Source organism: Mirounga angustirostris, unplaced genomic scaffold (assembly GCF_029215605.1).
Source record: "Mirounga angustirostris isolate CCGP_5_RB_7025 unplaced genomic scaffold, mMirAng1.0.hap1 SCAF_3, whole genome shotgun sequence".
In the NCBI taxonomy this organism is placed as follows: domain Eukaryota; kingdom Metazoa; phylum Chordata; class Mammalia; order Carnivora; family Phocidae; genus Mirounga; species Mirounga angustirostris.
Window position 1 is genome coordinate 190,837,361 of NW_026991711.1, and position 16,400 is coordinate 190,853,760.

General features: G+C 46.3%; 1 protein-coding gene across 2 annotated transcripts in view; it reads right to left on the bottom strand.

The window, feature by feature from the left end:
- The window catches only part of ASB18 (ankyrin repeat and SOCS box containing 18), a 60,984-nt gene that overhangs the window by 29,343 nt on the left and 15,241 nt on the right, over positions 1–16,400 (bottom strand). The window contains exons 2-3 of one of the 2 annotated variants that reach the window (XM_045867670.3): positions 11,813–11,932; positions 7,815–8,082 (exon numbers count right to left, since the gene is read on the bottom strand). In XM_045867670.3, coding sequence (XP_045723626.2) covers positions 7,815–8,082; positions 11,813–11,932 — 388 coding nt within the window. The remainder of the gene's footprint in view (positions 1–7,814; positions 8,083–11,812; positions 11,933–16,400) is intronic. The other variant, XM_045867669.3, reaches the window with a different exon arrangement.

Here is a 16,400-nt window from a genome sequence, read left to right on the forward strand (position 1 = left end):
CCAAATTTGATCAAAAGTATAAGCCCACAGATGCAAGAAACTCACTGAATCTCAAGGACAAGAAACATGAACATCGAAACACATTATTATCAAATTGCTTATAATCAGTGATAAGGAGAAAAGAGTTAAGCTAGGAAAAGGACATTATTACAAAAGAACAAACATAAAAAAGACAGATATCTCATTTAAAAATGGAAGTTAAAAGATAGTGGAGCTGTGTCTAAAACACTGAAGGAAAAAAACTCTGCCAACCCAGAATTCTCTACCTAAAAAAGCACCTTTCAAACACTCAGGGGAAATAAAGACCTTTTCAAACATACAGACACTGAAAGGATTCACCACCAGCATATCTTCCCTATAAGAAATATTAAAGATAGCCCTTCAAGCAGAAAAAAAATGATACTAGATGAAATCTTTGATCTATACAAAAGGATGAAGAAAACTGGAAATAGGAACTCCCTGGGTAAGCATAAAAACTTTTTCTTTATTATTTCAATATATTTAAAAAATTATTGACTAGTTGAACAAAAACAGTAACAAGTTATTGTGGGACTTTTACGTAGAAGTAAATTATGTGATACCAATAGCACAAAGGCTCGGAGAAGAGAAATGGAAGTATACTGTTGTTCTATATGTGAAGTAGTATGGCATTACTTGAGTGCAGACTGAAAAGGTAAAGATGTATGCTGTAAACCAAAGCAACTACTAAAATAACACAACAAAATGTTGTATAGGATAAGCCAAAACAGGAGATATAATGGAATCACAAAGCATCCTCAATTTTTAAAAAAGATTTTATTTATTTATTTGAGAGAGAGAGAGAGCATGAGCAGGAGAGAGGGACAGAGGCGAGGGAAAAGCAGGCTCCCCGCTGAGCAGGGAGTCCGATGTGGGGCTTGGTCCCAGGACTCCAGGATCATGACCTGAGCTGAAGACAGAGCTTAACCGACTGAGCCACTCAGGTACCCCCCAAAATCCTCAATTAATACAGAAGAAGGTAAAAAAAAGAAGATAAAGGGAACAAAGAATGGGTAGAAAAAAAAAAAAAGCAAGATGTTTGATTTGAACCTAGCCATGTCAAATCACATTAGATGTAAATACTTTAAGCATCCCATTAAAAGGCAGAGACTATCAGACTGGATTTAAAGAAAGATCCAATTATAAGCTGCCTACAAGAAATCCACTTTAAAAATAAAGACACAAACTGAGGTTGGCCTTCAGTCAATTGTCAGCAAGAAACTGAGACCTTCAGGGGCGCCCGGGTGGCACAGTCGGTCAAGCATTGGACTCTTGGTTTCGGCTCAGGTTGTGATCTTGGGGTTGTGGGATGGAGCCCTGTGTTGGGCTTCTTGCTCAATGCAGAGTCCACTTAAGTGTCTCTCTCCCTCTCGCTCTGCCCTCACCAAGCACTCTATCTCTCTAAAATAAATAAATAAAGCTTAAAAAAGACCCCTGAGACCTTCAGTCCACAGTCCCTGAGGAACTGAATCCTGCTGATGACCCTCTGAGTTTGGCAGCAGATTCTTTTCCAATTGATTCTTCAGATGAAACCCCAGGCCTCAGTGACATCTTGATTGCAGTCTTGTGCGTGACTCTGAAGTAGAGAACCCAGCTAAGCCATTCCCAAACTTTTCACCCACAGAAACTTTGAGGTAATAAATGTGTGTTGTTTCAAGTCTCTAAGTTTGTGGTGATTTTTTTTTTTAATTTTTTTTAAGTAGGCTCCAAGTCCAACATGGGGCTTGAACTCATGACCCTGAGATTAAGACCTGAGCTGAAATCAAGAGTTGGGGGCTTAAATGATTGAGCCACCTTGGCGCCCCGTGGTGATGTTATGCAGCAATAGAGAACTAATATAGATGGAAAAAGACATACTAATGATAACACTGTTCAGAAGCAATTTATATTAACATCAGACTAGATATATTAATATGAGACTAAGTAGTTTTTATTTTATTTATTTTATTATTTTTAAAGATTTTATGTATTTGACAGAGAGCGACACAGTGAGAGAGGGAACACAAGCAGGGGGAATGAGAGAGGGAGAAGCAGGCTCCCGTGGAGTAGGGAGCACAATGCGGGGCTCGATCCCAGGACTCCAGGTTCATGACCTGAGCCGAAGGCAGACGCTTAATGACTGAGCCACCCAGGCACCTGAGACTAAGTAGTTTTAAAAAAATTAATTTATTTTATTTTTAAAAGGTTATTTATTTGAGAGCGAGAGAGCGCAGGGTGGGGAGGGGCAGAGGGAGAGGGAGAAAGAATCTCAAGCAGACTCCACACCAAGCATGGAGCTGACATGGGCCTCGATCTCATGATCCTGAGATCACGACCTGAGCAGAGTTGGACGCCTAACCGACTGAGCCACCCAGGTGCCCCAAGACTAAGTAGATTTTAGAGCAAAGAATATTACTGGGTGTCATATGCAACTGATGAATCACTAAATACTACCCCTGAAACTAATCATACACTATATATTAACTAACTTGAATTTAAATAAAATCTAAAAAAAATGATGGAGGCCAGTTCTTCAAGAGGACATAACCGCTGAACATCCATGTACCTAATAACAAAGCTTCAAAATATTTGAAGCAAAAACTGATAGAACTGTAGAGAGAAACAGACAAATCCATGATTGTAGTTAGAGATTTCAACACCGCTCTTTCAATAACTTGTAAAATAAGTGGGCAGAAAATCAGTGAGGATATAGAAGACTTAACACTAGGCAACTTGACTCAGTTGACATTTATAGACTACTTCTCCCAACAACAATTCCTTTCTGGTGTACATGGAACATTTGCTAAGACTGAATATATTTTGTATAATAAAAGAAGACTCAAATTTAAAAGGAGCAAAGTGATACAAAGTAAGTTCTCTAATCACATGGAATTAAATTAGAAATCAATACTAGATATCTGGAAAATACCCAAATATTTGAAAACTAAATAACACACTTCTACATAATTATGGTTCAAAGAAAAAAAATAAAAAGAGAAATTAGAAAGAATTTCAAACTAACTGAAAGTGGAAAAGTATGACATTAAAATTTGTGGGATTTCACTAAAGTAACACATGGGGGACATGTATTGCACCAAAAGCATATATTAGAAAATTAAAAAAAAATCATCGAATCAATGACATTAGTTTCTATCTTCAGAAATTAGAAAAAGGAGAGCAAATGAAATTCAAGATAATCAAAGAATGGAGGGTAATAAAGGCCACCGGGGAAGTTAGTGAAATAGAAAACAGTAAAACCAACCAACCAACCAATGAAATCAAAAGCAAGACTGATCAGGGAAGAAAATAAAAGAAACAATATAATGAATTCTAATATCATGAATGAGAGTGGTGATATTACTATAGATTCTACAGATTAAAAGGATAATAAGAACAATTTATGCCAATAAATTCAACAATGTAGATGAAAGAGCTAAATCTTTTCAAAGATGCAAGCTATCAAAGCTCACTCAAAAAGAAAGAAATATTTTGAGTAGCACTATAGCTATTAAAGAAATTGAATTAGTTAAAAAACCTCACAAAGAAAACTCCAGGCCCAGATAGCTTCACTGATGGATTCTACTAAACATTTGAGAAAGAAATAACAATTTTATGCTAGCTCTTCAAGAAAATAGATAAGGAAGAGACACTTTCCAACTCATTTTTGAGACCAGCATTACTCTGACACCAAGACCAGATAAAGACATTACAAGAAAAGAAAATTACGGACAAATATCTTCCATGAGCATAGATACAGATTAAATTTTTTTCCATCTAATCAAACCCAAGAATTTATTAAAAAGGATAATACTCATGATAGACTGTAGTTTATCTCAAGAAGGCAAGGTTGGTTTAATATTTGAAAAACAATCACTGTAAATCATCATCATATTAACAGACTAAAAAAACACACATCTCTAAATGTGCAGAAAAGGCATTTGAGAAAATTCAATATCCAAATATCCAAACTCTCAGGAAGCTAGGAATAGAAGGGAGCTCTCTCAATCTGAAAAAGTTCAGCTATAAAATCCAACATCTAATATCATACTTAATGGGGGAAGACGTAAGGCTTTCCTCTAAGATCAGGAATAAGAAAAGTTTTCTGCTCTTTACTACTTCTATTCATCATTGCAATGGAGGCTCTAGCCAATGCTATAAAGCCAGAAAAGGAATAAAATGCATCAATAGAAAAAGAAGTAAAACTGTTTATCCAAAGATCACATGGCCGCCTACATAGAAATCTTATGGAATTTACAATGAGTCATGAGAACAATTAGTGAGTTTAACAAGGTTGCAAGATACGAGATCAATATGCAAAAAATAAATTATTATTTTATATAATAGCTACATATGATTAAAAATTTAAATTAAAAAATACCATTTACAAAGCACAAAAAAAATAAAAAAAAATATTTAGGGATAAATCTGACAAATATGCGCTAGCCCCATACACTGAAAACTAAGAAACAGCAGAGAGAAATTAAAGACCTAAAGAAATGGAGAGCTTTATTGTGTTTATTATATCAATTCTCCCCAGATCTATAGATTGATCCACAGATTCATAGCAATCCCAGTGAAAACCCTGCAGCCTTTTTTGTAGAAGCTGACAAACTGGTTTTAAAATTTATATGGACTTCCTGCCTTGCCTCCTCAGAGTGGAGCCACAGACTATAGAACCATTCAGCTCAAGTCTATAGTTGGCTGCTCAGCAACTAGATATCCTACAATTCCCACTGCTAATCATCTGGCCCCTTTCATTTAGGTGTTGTCCTTCCTGATGTGTGGGAGGAAGAGTTGGCACCTTTGGCTATTCCTCTCTTCACTGCTTCTGTAGGTGATAAATGGTCTGAATTTAAGGGTGGCTCTTTGGGTCTTTACCACCTGAAACAGTCAGACCTTGTCCTGTCCTGTGTGTACATGACAAGAGAGTCCAGAAAGAAACCAACACATATAAATAGTCGGTTGATTTTAGACAAAAGTACAAAGGCAATTCAGTGGAGAAAGGAAAGGCTTTTTGACAAATGGTGCTGGAACAATCGGACATCCACGTGCAGAGAAAAAAGCTTCAATCCATACCTCACACCATATCCAGAAATTAACTAAAAATGGGTCACAGACTTAAATGTAAAATATACAGTTATTAAATTTATAGAGGAAAATGCAGGAGGGAATGTTTGTGACCCTGGGTTAGGCAAAGATTTTTTTTTTAACGTATAATAACCCAAGATAATCCCTAAAAGAAAAAATTGATAAGCTGGATTCCACCAACATTAAGAATTGCTGTTCTTCGGGCGCCTGAGTGGCTCAGTTGGTTAAGCGACTGCCTTCGGCTCAGGTCATGATCCTGGAGTCCCTGGATCGAGTCCCGCATCGGGCTCCCTGCTCGGCGGGGAGTCTGCTTCTCCCTCTGACCCTCCCCCCGTCTCATGTGCTCTCTCTCATTCTCTCTCTCAAATAAATAAATAAAATCTTAAAAAAAAAAAAAGAATTGCTGTTCTTCAAAACACACTTTTAAGAGAAGAAAATATAACCCACACATCAGAAGATAATATTAACAAATTACATGTCTGATGAGGGACTTGCAGCCAGAATATATAAAGAAATCTCGAAATTTAAGAAGAAAACAGCCCAATTTAAAAACATGGACACAAGGTTTAAACAGATACTTCATTAAAGCAAATATATGGATGTCAAATAGGTACATGAAAAGAGGCTCAACGTCCCTTGTCATTAGGGAATTTCAAATCAAAGCTATAATAGTGTACTTCTACACACCTATTAAAATGTCCACAATTAAAGAGTGACCATACCAAGGACCACTGAGGATGTGAAGGAACCAGAACACCGTTGGTGGGAATGTAACATGACCCAGCCACTTTGGAAATCAGTTTGGCAGTTTCTTAAAAGGTGACCTTTTAATCATATCATAGGACTCAGACATTCCAATCCTAAGTCTACATCCAGAAGAAAGGAAAGCATACACCCGTACAAAGGCTAGTACACAAATGTTCATAGCAGCTGTATTTCTTATGGCCTCAGACTGGAAACAATCAAATGTCTTTCAACATGTGAATGGATAAACACATTGTGGTATTCCCAGACCACGGAAGACCACTGAGCAATGAAAAGGAGTGAACTGTGGATCTGTGAAGCAACATGATCGCGAAGTAATTATGTTGGGTGAAAGACCAGACAAAATATAAAAGTCTGGCAAACTCAGACTAAATTAGAGTGACAAAAAGCAGATCAGTGGGATAATGGAAGAGATAACAGTGGGACAGGGAACCTTCTGATGGGGATAGGTGCGTGCACTATCTGGATTGTGGGGATGGTTTCATGAATGCATATGTATGTCCACATTGATCAAATCCCACACTTAAAACGTGCAGTTTACTGTATGCCAATCACACCTGAGTAAAGTTACTTAAAAAAATACATTGTTAGAATATTGTTTCCTTCAGTAGCTCTGAAGACCTGGGGGTCCTCGAACCTTTCTGAGTTCCTGTTCTCCTCTAAAGTGACAATGGTAGGTGGTGCCCCTCCTTGGGTCACCGAGAGCCCAATAGCCCTCCCTGTCTGCTTTTACAGCGGTGATTTTATTTAATCCTCACCCCGGTGACAGAAGAAATGATAACCCCAAGAGCAGGGACCAGAACATTTTGACTAAAGAAGTGTCAAGATGACAAAATGCAAGCCGGGCAACCCAAGCATAATTATGTCCTGTGCTAGGACGCGTGGCCCCCCGCCGCCTCTCCCGGGCCCTCGTGGGCCCCGTGGGGACCGACACCCTGCAAGGTCAGCCGCGGGGCTGGACAGGCAGCTGCAGGCCGGGCAGAACCCCGGCGCCTGGGCAGGCTGTGGGCTCGGTGCGCTGCGGTGCCCCCGCGAACGCCGGGGACAGCTCGGCTTCCCGTGGGACTCCGAAGCCCCGCCCGAGGAGCTAACCATTTATGTCACACTGTGACAATTATTCTGCATAAAATTATCATTAAAAACCCTAATTTTTCAGCCTCCAACCCCGCCAGTGGCCTTTTAGCATTCTTCAGCGCCGGCGTCTGCAGGCCTGTGATCACCGCGCTCATTACCTCGGTGTGGCGCCTCCCGCCTCGCGCTCGCAATCAAGCGCTAATTACACCCGCCCGCGGGCCGGGGGCCGGGGGCCGGGGGCCGGGAGGTCTGGGTCCGGGGTCCGGGGTCCGGGGTCCCGGGCCTTGGGCCGGAGGAGGATCAGTACTGTCCCGGGGCGTGGCGGGGTCTGGGTCTGGGGCCTTAGGAGTTCGGGGTAGGGGCTCAGGTCCGTCCGGGGTCCGCGGTCGAGGATCAGGGGTTCAGGGTCTGGGGGCGGGGGGGGCCGGGGTAGCGCCCAAGGGCGGGTCGCGGTCCGCGGTCAGGGCGGGTGACCAGGTGGAGCGGGCCATGTGGCCGCCGCGGGGTCCCGCGTCTGGGTGGGGTCAGGGCGCAGGAGGTGTCTGAGGTCCGCGGCCAGGGCGCGGGACCAGCTGGGTTCTGCTGCGCTGTGGGGGCCGCAGGGTCTGGGGCGGGGTCTGGAGGTGGGTGGGGCTGGCTGGGTCCCGGAACGGCGACAGCGGCCCGGGTCCGGCGTCGGGGTAGGGTGAGGGCGCGGGGTGTGCCCGTGTCCTGGGGCATGGGCCGAGGCTGGGTGCGGGGCCCAGGGATGGGGCGGGGACCCGTTGGGTCCTGAGGCGGGACCTGCGGGGCCTGGGGGCGGAGCCAGGGGCGGTGGGCGTGGCCTGCTTCTGGAGCCGCGGCCCGGGTCCGGTCCGGGTCTGGTGCCGGGCCGGGCCGCGTGTCCTTACCCGAGCGAGGCGGCCGTGCGGCAGAGGTGCAGGGGCGCCAGGCCCTCGGCGCTGAGCAGGTCGGGGTCGGCGCCGTGCTGCAGGAGCAGCTGGGCGCAGTCCGTGTGGCCCCCCAGGCAGGCCTCGTGCAGGGCTCCCTGGCCGCCGGGGCTGGCGTCGGGGTCCGCGTCGCGGCTGAGCAGGTGGCGCACGCAGGCCGTGTGGCCACGGGCCGCAGCGATGCACAGGGGTGTGGTGAGCTCGCGCTTGTACTCTAGGGTCCAGAGGCCTGGGGGAGAGGAGTGGTAAAGTGAGTGGGGGTACCGGGGGGGGGCGGTGTCCGTCAAGGCCGAAATAGGGTGAAACCATCTCTTAGAAGTAGCTACCAGGTGGGCATGTAGATACATAAAGATACACATAGACCATATAGAGATATACAAAGATGCGGAGGGTTGGGACCAAGAAACCCAGTGAAACCCAGTGAGTTCCACAAATGAGGGAGGGGGGTGGATATCTTCTACCCCAGGGAGATGGAGGTGGGAAGACAAAGGCAGAGAGAGGCAGAGAGAGATTTTTTTTTTTTTTTAAGATTTATTTATTTGAGAGAGTGAGAGTGAGAGAGAGAGAGAGAGTACATGATGGGGGGAGGGTCAGAGGGAGAAGCAGACTCCCCGCCGAGCAGGGAGCCCGATGCGGGACTCGATCCCGGGACTCCAGGATCATGACCTGAGCCGAAGGCAGTCGCTTAACCGACTGAGCCACCCAGGCGCCCCGAGAGGCAGAGAGAGATCTTGGGGGAAAACGGGGAATGAAGTTGGAAGAAGGAGAGTCAGGAGGCCCACGAGAGGCACACTGAGGAGGGAGGTGGAGACGCAAGGGGGAGAAAAGGAATAAAAAAGAGATTGATAGGGCCACAACTGAGCCAGAAGGAATGGAGGGTATTGAGAAGCAAGAGAGTCTTGCCAAATATGGGGGTGACTGGGGACTTGCCTAGGATTTGAGGAGTGAAGGGCTGACCCAGCGGGTGGATGGTGGGAGAATGTAAGGCAAGAATTCACGTTTTCCAGGCTCTGAATTAGGGACAGCTTGAGGCAGGGAAGTGAGCTGTGGATTTTTCTGGAATCCAGCTCTCTCTCATTGAACCCCAAACTTATCCCTTTATCATTAACAGGAGAAGACAGCAGACAGAATAAACTGACCCGCCGAGCCAAGGTTGCTCAAGGAAAGGCCTTAGAAAGTTTAGTCCTCTTGGAAGCGCTGGGTTTCAGAGGCTCTCTTTGATGTGGTGTCCACATTCAGCACAATTCTGGTTTGTTTCTTTGCGCTTTTTAGGGTTGTGTGTGTGTGTGTGTGTGTAGGTTGTTCTTTCTTGGTGGATGAATGAAGCAGGTGCTATACATTGTACTTGTCTGAAAACTTTGGGCTTTCAAAAGGCCCATGGAAGGTTGTTAGCGGCCAGGAGCGCTCGTGGAAATGGGGAAGCAGTCCCCGGTGAATACACTTCAAGGGACAGGATTTCACATGGCAGGAATGCCTTCTGATAATGATGGAAGAATCGATACCATGGCTGTAATGAGCTGCAGAGGAGACCCTTTTCACAGGCCACCTCCTTCCTGGGACCCATGCTGAGCAGGTTTTGAAAGACCACTCATAATTACCTACCTGCATGTGGTGCGGAGTTCCAGCCTGCCCTGTGTCCCCAAGGCCCAGCCTGTTGCACACTCGGTGGGGGATGTGGGGCCTATTGTCCTGGTAGTGGATGATGGTGGCCAGAGGCCCTGGGGATGTGGGCCTGCATGGGTTTGGTCTCCCCTTCCTGGGGAAGCCCGGGGCTGATTTGGAGGGGGATGGATGCATATGGTTCTTGGTGATAGCAGTGGTCTACATTCCTAGAGGGGCCAGCTCCTGGTTTTGATTGTACTCATTTTCCTGAGCTAGGAAGTCTACTTACTGGGTGGGTGGGGGGCTAGGAAGGAGGTGCTCCATTCTCCAGGGCACATCAAGTTCCCAGCCCAACTCTGCCTATGTCAGCAGCCCTGTTCACCCAGCCTGGATTCCTGAGACTTCCCGTGGACTGATGGAAGGGGTCTCGGGTGGGCCTTTAGCTCAGCCACTGTGTAGGGCCAGCACCCCTGTCCAGGTCCTGGGAGATGGTGATAAGCTTCCACAAGGCCTTCAGGAAAACCTGACTTCTGAGGCAGCTGTCTGGATCAGATAGCTTGAATCTGCTGCCTATAATTCCCACTCCCTGGTCTAGGTTCTGCCACCAGGAGGACAGAGACCTAGGATTCTCCCCATGTGGTACATCCTTCTAGACATCAGCTGCTCATGCCAATGCTTTCCTTAGACTGCCAGCTGGATGAGGCCAGCATCCCATCCTGGATGTACTGTGGTACTGGGGGGCTGCTAGTGTTACCCCCTTGCCCACGGCCCCCTTCAGGGGAAGCTGTAACTGGCCACCAGCAAGTTCTCGTATGAGAGAGGGTGCTGTTCCCAAGCCGAGTTTGGTCATTTCTGTGGCTTGGGTGAGCTGCCGGGGAAGCGGAGTGGCTGAGCAGAAAAGAGCAGGAAATGCAGCAGTCCCCAGCACCACCCACCTTCTCTTCCCAGTCCCCATGGAGGCCACAGGTCAGCACTGGCTCTCAGGGCTGCCCCTTCCGTGGCAACAGCTTATCGCCTTGGTGGGCAGCATGTCCTAACTTCTGTGGTTCAGGTGTGCCGTAGAAAATCAGCAGAACTCAGGAGTGGAAAGAGTAAGGAGGAAAAAAGGAAGGAGCCTTTGGATTCAGACCATGGGTTAACATTAATACCTATTTGAAATGGCAACATTGGAGCATGGTGAGTGTGTCCAGGGCTGGGAGGCATGTGATTAAAAAAAATTGCCATTGATCGAGCATTTGAGCTGTTGGCTTTCTTGGTCGAACTACCACCCAGCTCCTTGGAGGAATGTGTGCCCCTGTCTGGGACAGATGAAGGAGGGGAGGCCCAGAAAGGCTCCGGGACCCCCTGAGTTGGGGGTGGTGTGGCCCAGACCACAACTACACTTGCCTTCCCTGAAGCCCCCACTGCCTCACTGGTTGCTCTGAGCTGCTTAGCCCTTTGACAGTTTTGGGCTTATTTCCTTCTCCCCACGGGGGGTATAAAAGGGATGATGTCCATTCTTTGGAAGCTGACCTTCCATTCTTTGCCTGTCCGAACCCACAAGGCAGGTACACGGGACACGGGACATTGGCCGTTGGCCCACTGACCACAGGGTCTCAGATCCTTTTGGTCTGGCAGAGCTGCAGTGGATTCCAACACATGAGCCCTCTTGGTAAATGTCTTGCATCTGGACACCCCAGGGAAAGGGTGCCCAATGCAGAGTGCCAGTGGAGAAAGCCCTGGCTGCAGCCTGGTGGTCAGCAAGTCTCTTTATCCCAGGTGTGGGGGCGGTTAGGGGAGTGTCTCTCTCCTTGGCGGGCTCTCTTGCCAGCCCAGCACGTAGTGGTGTTCAGGCCGCAAGAAGGCACTCAGACATATGACTTAGGGACCTCTGATTTCTTCCCCTCCCCCTCCCTCCCCCACTCGCAGGCTCCCCTGGGTTCCCAGAGGAGCACCAGCTGAGTGCTCTCCCTCTGTTGATGTTGGCTGTGCCCCCCAGCCACCCTGCTGTAGCCATGGTGTTCGCAGGTTCATAGAAGGACCTCGAGCAGAGCTGCATGCCAGGGGACCTGCCTCCCTGGCTGCAGACACAGGCCCTAGCAGATCAGCACCCAAACCAGTGTTCTCTTTTAAAGACCAGAAGAACCTTCCAGCCTCAGATGGCCCCTTCTCACCCACATTTTGGCCTTTCTAATTTGATTTCTCGCATCTCATCATCTAAAACATTGTGCGGACCAAATTTCATTTATAGATGTCCCTCACTCGCGTCCGCTAAATGCGGCGCCTATGTGAGCAGTCTGACACCAGAGTTACACATCCAGAGGAGTGTTAGTAGCTCCTTAAACGTAAATAGCTGAGCTTTAAAGGAAAAAGGGTACCTGACAGTCCAAATGTGGCTGGGGATTTCACCCGCCACTCCATCTCATCCTTCTTGATCTCAAACACCACGTTGGCATCCTGGAAGAACCGGTTCATGAGCTGCTCCAGACGGCTCAGATCTCCCATGACCAAGGCAGCATGGTACTCGAGCACTGGGGACCCAGCTCCAGCTTGAGGCTCTTTTTCCATCTTCTGAAAGATTTGAAGTTCTCCTCTAACTGGCTCTGGCCATCTCTCCATTGTAAGGCTGTTGGTTTCAGAAAAGTTCTCCAGGAAGGGGAAAGATGGTCTTACGGAGTGTGAGCTATTTCTATTGTCATTACTCAATTGTCATCCAGTTGGGGCTCGGTGGTGGTGTATTTATAACTCCTGCGGGCTCTGATGTGATCATGGTTACTTGATATGACCAGCATCATGTGACCACTGACATGCCAGAGTGCTCAGCCACCCCCTTGTGATTATATAGATTCAGCTTCCAGAGACGGACACACCTGTTTATCTCCAAAACAGCTCTCCACACAAGGGCAGACACCCGAAAATGGGTGGGGCTTCTTTTCCTGCTCTGTAGGGTGTCTTCTTGTAGTTGGCCTATCACTTTCTTTGCTGCTGTGAACAAGGGTGGGTGGACGCGTGTTCTGAGGGCTGTTTCAGCCCTGAGCATGTATAAGGGAGCCCCAGCTGGATGCTGCAAATGGCCAGGCTCTCCGCAAGTGTCCCTGCGTGGGAGGCTCCATAGGGCAGACCAGGGATTCCCAAAGGCATCATCTGGGGCCCTTGGTGGCCTGTGAGTTCCTTCCAGTTGTTGAGAACTCATCCCCAAAAGTGCATCCCTTGCTGAAGATGGGAAATGCCACAATTTCTGTTTCCTAAATGAATGGTAACAGCTTTTTATTAGCAACTTACTAGTTATTTGTTACAGCTTAGTGCAGGGCTTTATTTTATTGTCTAAAAATTAATAAAATCATCTTTTTCTCATAATATAGGTAATACACAATTCTTACATCTTTTCTTCCCAATTCTTGTTTTTCTCCTACTAGGAAGTTGGGATGGGCCACTGTGGTTGGGTGATCGCATCCTTTGCCATGTCTGGTGTCAGTGATGATAAAACGTGTGACCAGAGGCTAGAGGGAGGACGGAGGCTCAGGGAGGGTGCTGCCTGGATGGGCCAAAGGGGACATGCTGGAGCATGTGCCTGGGACAGTTACGCACAGAGCTGCTGAGAGAGGGTAAGAACAGGAGCCACCACCCACAGGGTACCAGCGTCGGACATGCACCTGTGGGATCCTGTCGCTATATGGTGTTGCAATCAAAGGAACGACAGAGATGACAGGAAGAAAGACTTGAAGTCAAGGAATAGGGGTCACGGGGGAAGCACATCCTTCACAGCCACACTTCTTAAGCACCCTCTTCCCCCATGTTCCTGTTTCTTGATCTCCTCTGTACCTCAAAGTGCCCCTTGACTTGCTCTGTTCTTCTAAGCACGCCCCCCATCCCCCAGCCTGAGCATGCTCTCCGTATTGGCTCTTTGTTTTGAACAGTAATTTGGCCTCTGGAGGGCCCCTTTCACCAACACTTTGCACAACAATAGGGGGCCCAGCAGAGTACCCTCAATCTTCCTTAGAAGAGGTAAAAGGTGGAGGCAAAATCGCCTGCATTTATCATTTAATAAAGATATGTTTCTACCCTGGTTATATATGCCTACCCTGCAGGCATAAATGTACATGCATGGACTGATCCAAGGCCTGGAGTTTCCCTCACATGGTAGAACTCACATCTCCTCTGCAGAAGAGGGCTGCGGGGTTCCTGGGAAGAGGGAGATGTGCTCATCTGTCTGATGCCTTCATGCAGGCAGATAAGCTGTGTTGACTGTGTCCCCAAAGTTGAAGGGCTCTCATTGGTGACAGACAGCATGGGGATGGGAGGGAAATGGTCACTGCCTGAGCTGGCTGCCATGGGGACTGGGTTTATTATCCTCACTGTGGTTGTCTGACGCCTGGGCCCAGGCTCAGTACAGAGGGTGCAGAAGGGCCCATTGAGTTCAGCTCTTAGGGTGTGGGGTGAGCTGCAGCTGCAGGAGGAGGCTCCTTCTACCCAAACATCCCCAGCAAGTGGCTCTCTGTCCAGGGGCCCCATAGGTGGGCAGCCTTGGTGCCATATGAAGAAGAGGAAACCGGGACTCCGAGATTCAGGTAACTTGCTCAAGGTTTCTTGATCCTGAGATGGTCAGCACCCAAACACCTCACTGTGAGCACAAAGACTTCCTACCTCGCCCTCACTGCTGCCGTTGACCATGACACATTTTAGCACAGGGATCGGTAGTCCCCTGATGGTGTGTGGTGTCTCAGGCCTCCAGGTGTATGCATTTGCTGTGCCCTATGCCTGGCATTCTGGTGTTCCCCTTGTCCCCTGTCTGGTGCCACCCATTCTTCAACGCTCAGCTTAGATTCCCTTCACCTCTATGGCTAGTCCTGATGTCTGTCCTGGCACTTTGTCCATGCTACCTGGCTCACTGTTGGTTACTGCTCTCGTCTGTGCCCCTACTTGACCATGAGCTTCTGCTTCTTAGTACCTAGCACAGTGTTGTCACTGTGGTCCTCGTCTGGTCCTCAGTGCAGATGGTGAAAGAATGAATGGATTGATCTCTTTGAAATTTGCTCAAGTGCATTGAAATTCCTCTTGTTCCTGGCCATCTGCTACCTTTATCCCTTAGGGAATTTAGATGGTAACCAGGCCCCTTGGCTGGCCAAGGACAGGGACTCAGATGCTGGGTCTGAGGTTCTACCTCAGATCTGCGACCTCTACTGTACACTCTACCCTTCCCCACATGTCAAGATGCCTTACCATGGGCGCCTGGGTGGCTCAGTTGGTTAAGCAACTGCCTTCGGCTCAGGTCATGATCCTGGAGTCCCGGGATCGAGTCCCGCATCGGGCTCCCTGCTCAGCAGGGGGTCTGCTTCTCCCTCTCACCCTCCCCCCTCTCATGCTCTCTCTGTCTCTCATTCTCTCTCAAATAAATAAATAAAATCTTTAAAAAAATAAAAAAGATGCCTTACCAAATTTCATAGGACTGTCTATTGAATGCTTCATGGGGGCTCTTTATTTTTTTATTCCAGTATAATTAACACATGGCATTATATTAGTTTCCAGTGTACAATACAATGATTCAATAATTCTATACATTTCTCAGTGCTCATCATGGTAAGTGCACTCTTAATCCCCTTTATCTATTTCACCCATCCCCCCCCACCTTCCCTCTGGCAACTACCATTTTGTTTTCTGTATTTAAGAGTCTTTTTTTGGAGGGGGTAGGAGGATGGGTTAGCCTGGTGATGGGTATTGAGGAGGGCACGTTCTGCATGGAGCACTGGGTGTTATGCACAAACAATGAATCATGGAACACTTCATCTAAAACTAATGATGTAATGTATGGTGATTAACATAACAATAAAAAATACTGAAAATGAAAAAAAAAGAGTCTTTTTTTGGGTCTCTTTTTTCTTTGTTTTGTTTCTTAAATTCCACATATGAGTGAAATTATGTGGTATTTATCTTCCTCTAACTGACTTATTCACTTAGCATTATACTGTCTGGGTTCACCTGTGTTGTTGTAAATGGCAAGATTTCTGTCTTTTTTATAGCTAATATCCCATTGTATATAGATACCTCATCTTCTTTATACATTCATCCATCAATGGATACCTGGGTTGCTTCCATTATCTTTTGTACATAATGCTGCAATAAACATAAGGTTGTATATATCTTCTTGAATTAATATTTTTGTTTTCTTTGGGTAAATACCCAGTAGTGGAATTGATTACTGGATCAAATGGTAAACCTATTTTTAATTTTTTGAGGAAACTCCGTACTATTTTCCACAGTGGTTGCACCCATTTGCATTCCCACCAACAGTGTATGATGGTGCTTTTTCTTTACATCCTTGCCAACACTTGTTATTTTTTGTGTTTTTGATTTTAGCCATTCTAACAAGTGTAAAGTGATATTACTTTGTGGTTTTAATTTGCATTTCCTAATGATTAGCAATGTTGAGCATCTTTTCGTGTGTTTGTTGGTCATCCGTATGTCTTTGAAAAAATGTCTATTCAGGTCCTCTGCTCATTTTTAATTGGATTATTATTATTTTTTTGGTGTTGAGTTGTGTAAGTTTTTTATATATTTTGGATTTTAACCCCTTATAGGATATATCATTTGCAAATATCTTCTCCCATTCAGTAGGTTGCCCTTTTGTTTATTGATGGTTTCCTTTGCTGTGCAGAAGCTTTTTATTTTGGTGTAATCCCAATAGTTTAATTTTGCTTTTATTTCCCTTGCCAAAGGAGACATATCTAGAAAAATGTTTCTATGATTGATATCAAAGAAATTACTGCCTATGTTTTCTGCTAGGGATTTTATGGCTTCAGGTCTCACATTTAGGTCTTTAATCCATTTTGAGTTTATTTTTGTGTATGGTGTAAGAAAGTCGCCCAGTTTCATTCTTTTGCATGTTTCTGTCCAGTTTTCCCAGCACCATTTGGTGGAGACTGTCTCTTTCCCACTGGATATTCTTGCCTTCTTTGTCATAGATTAATT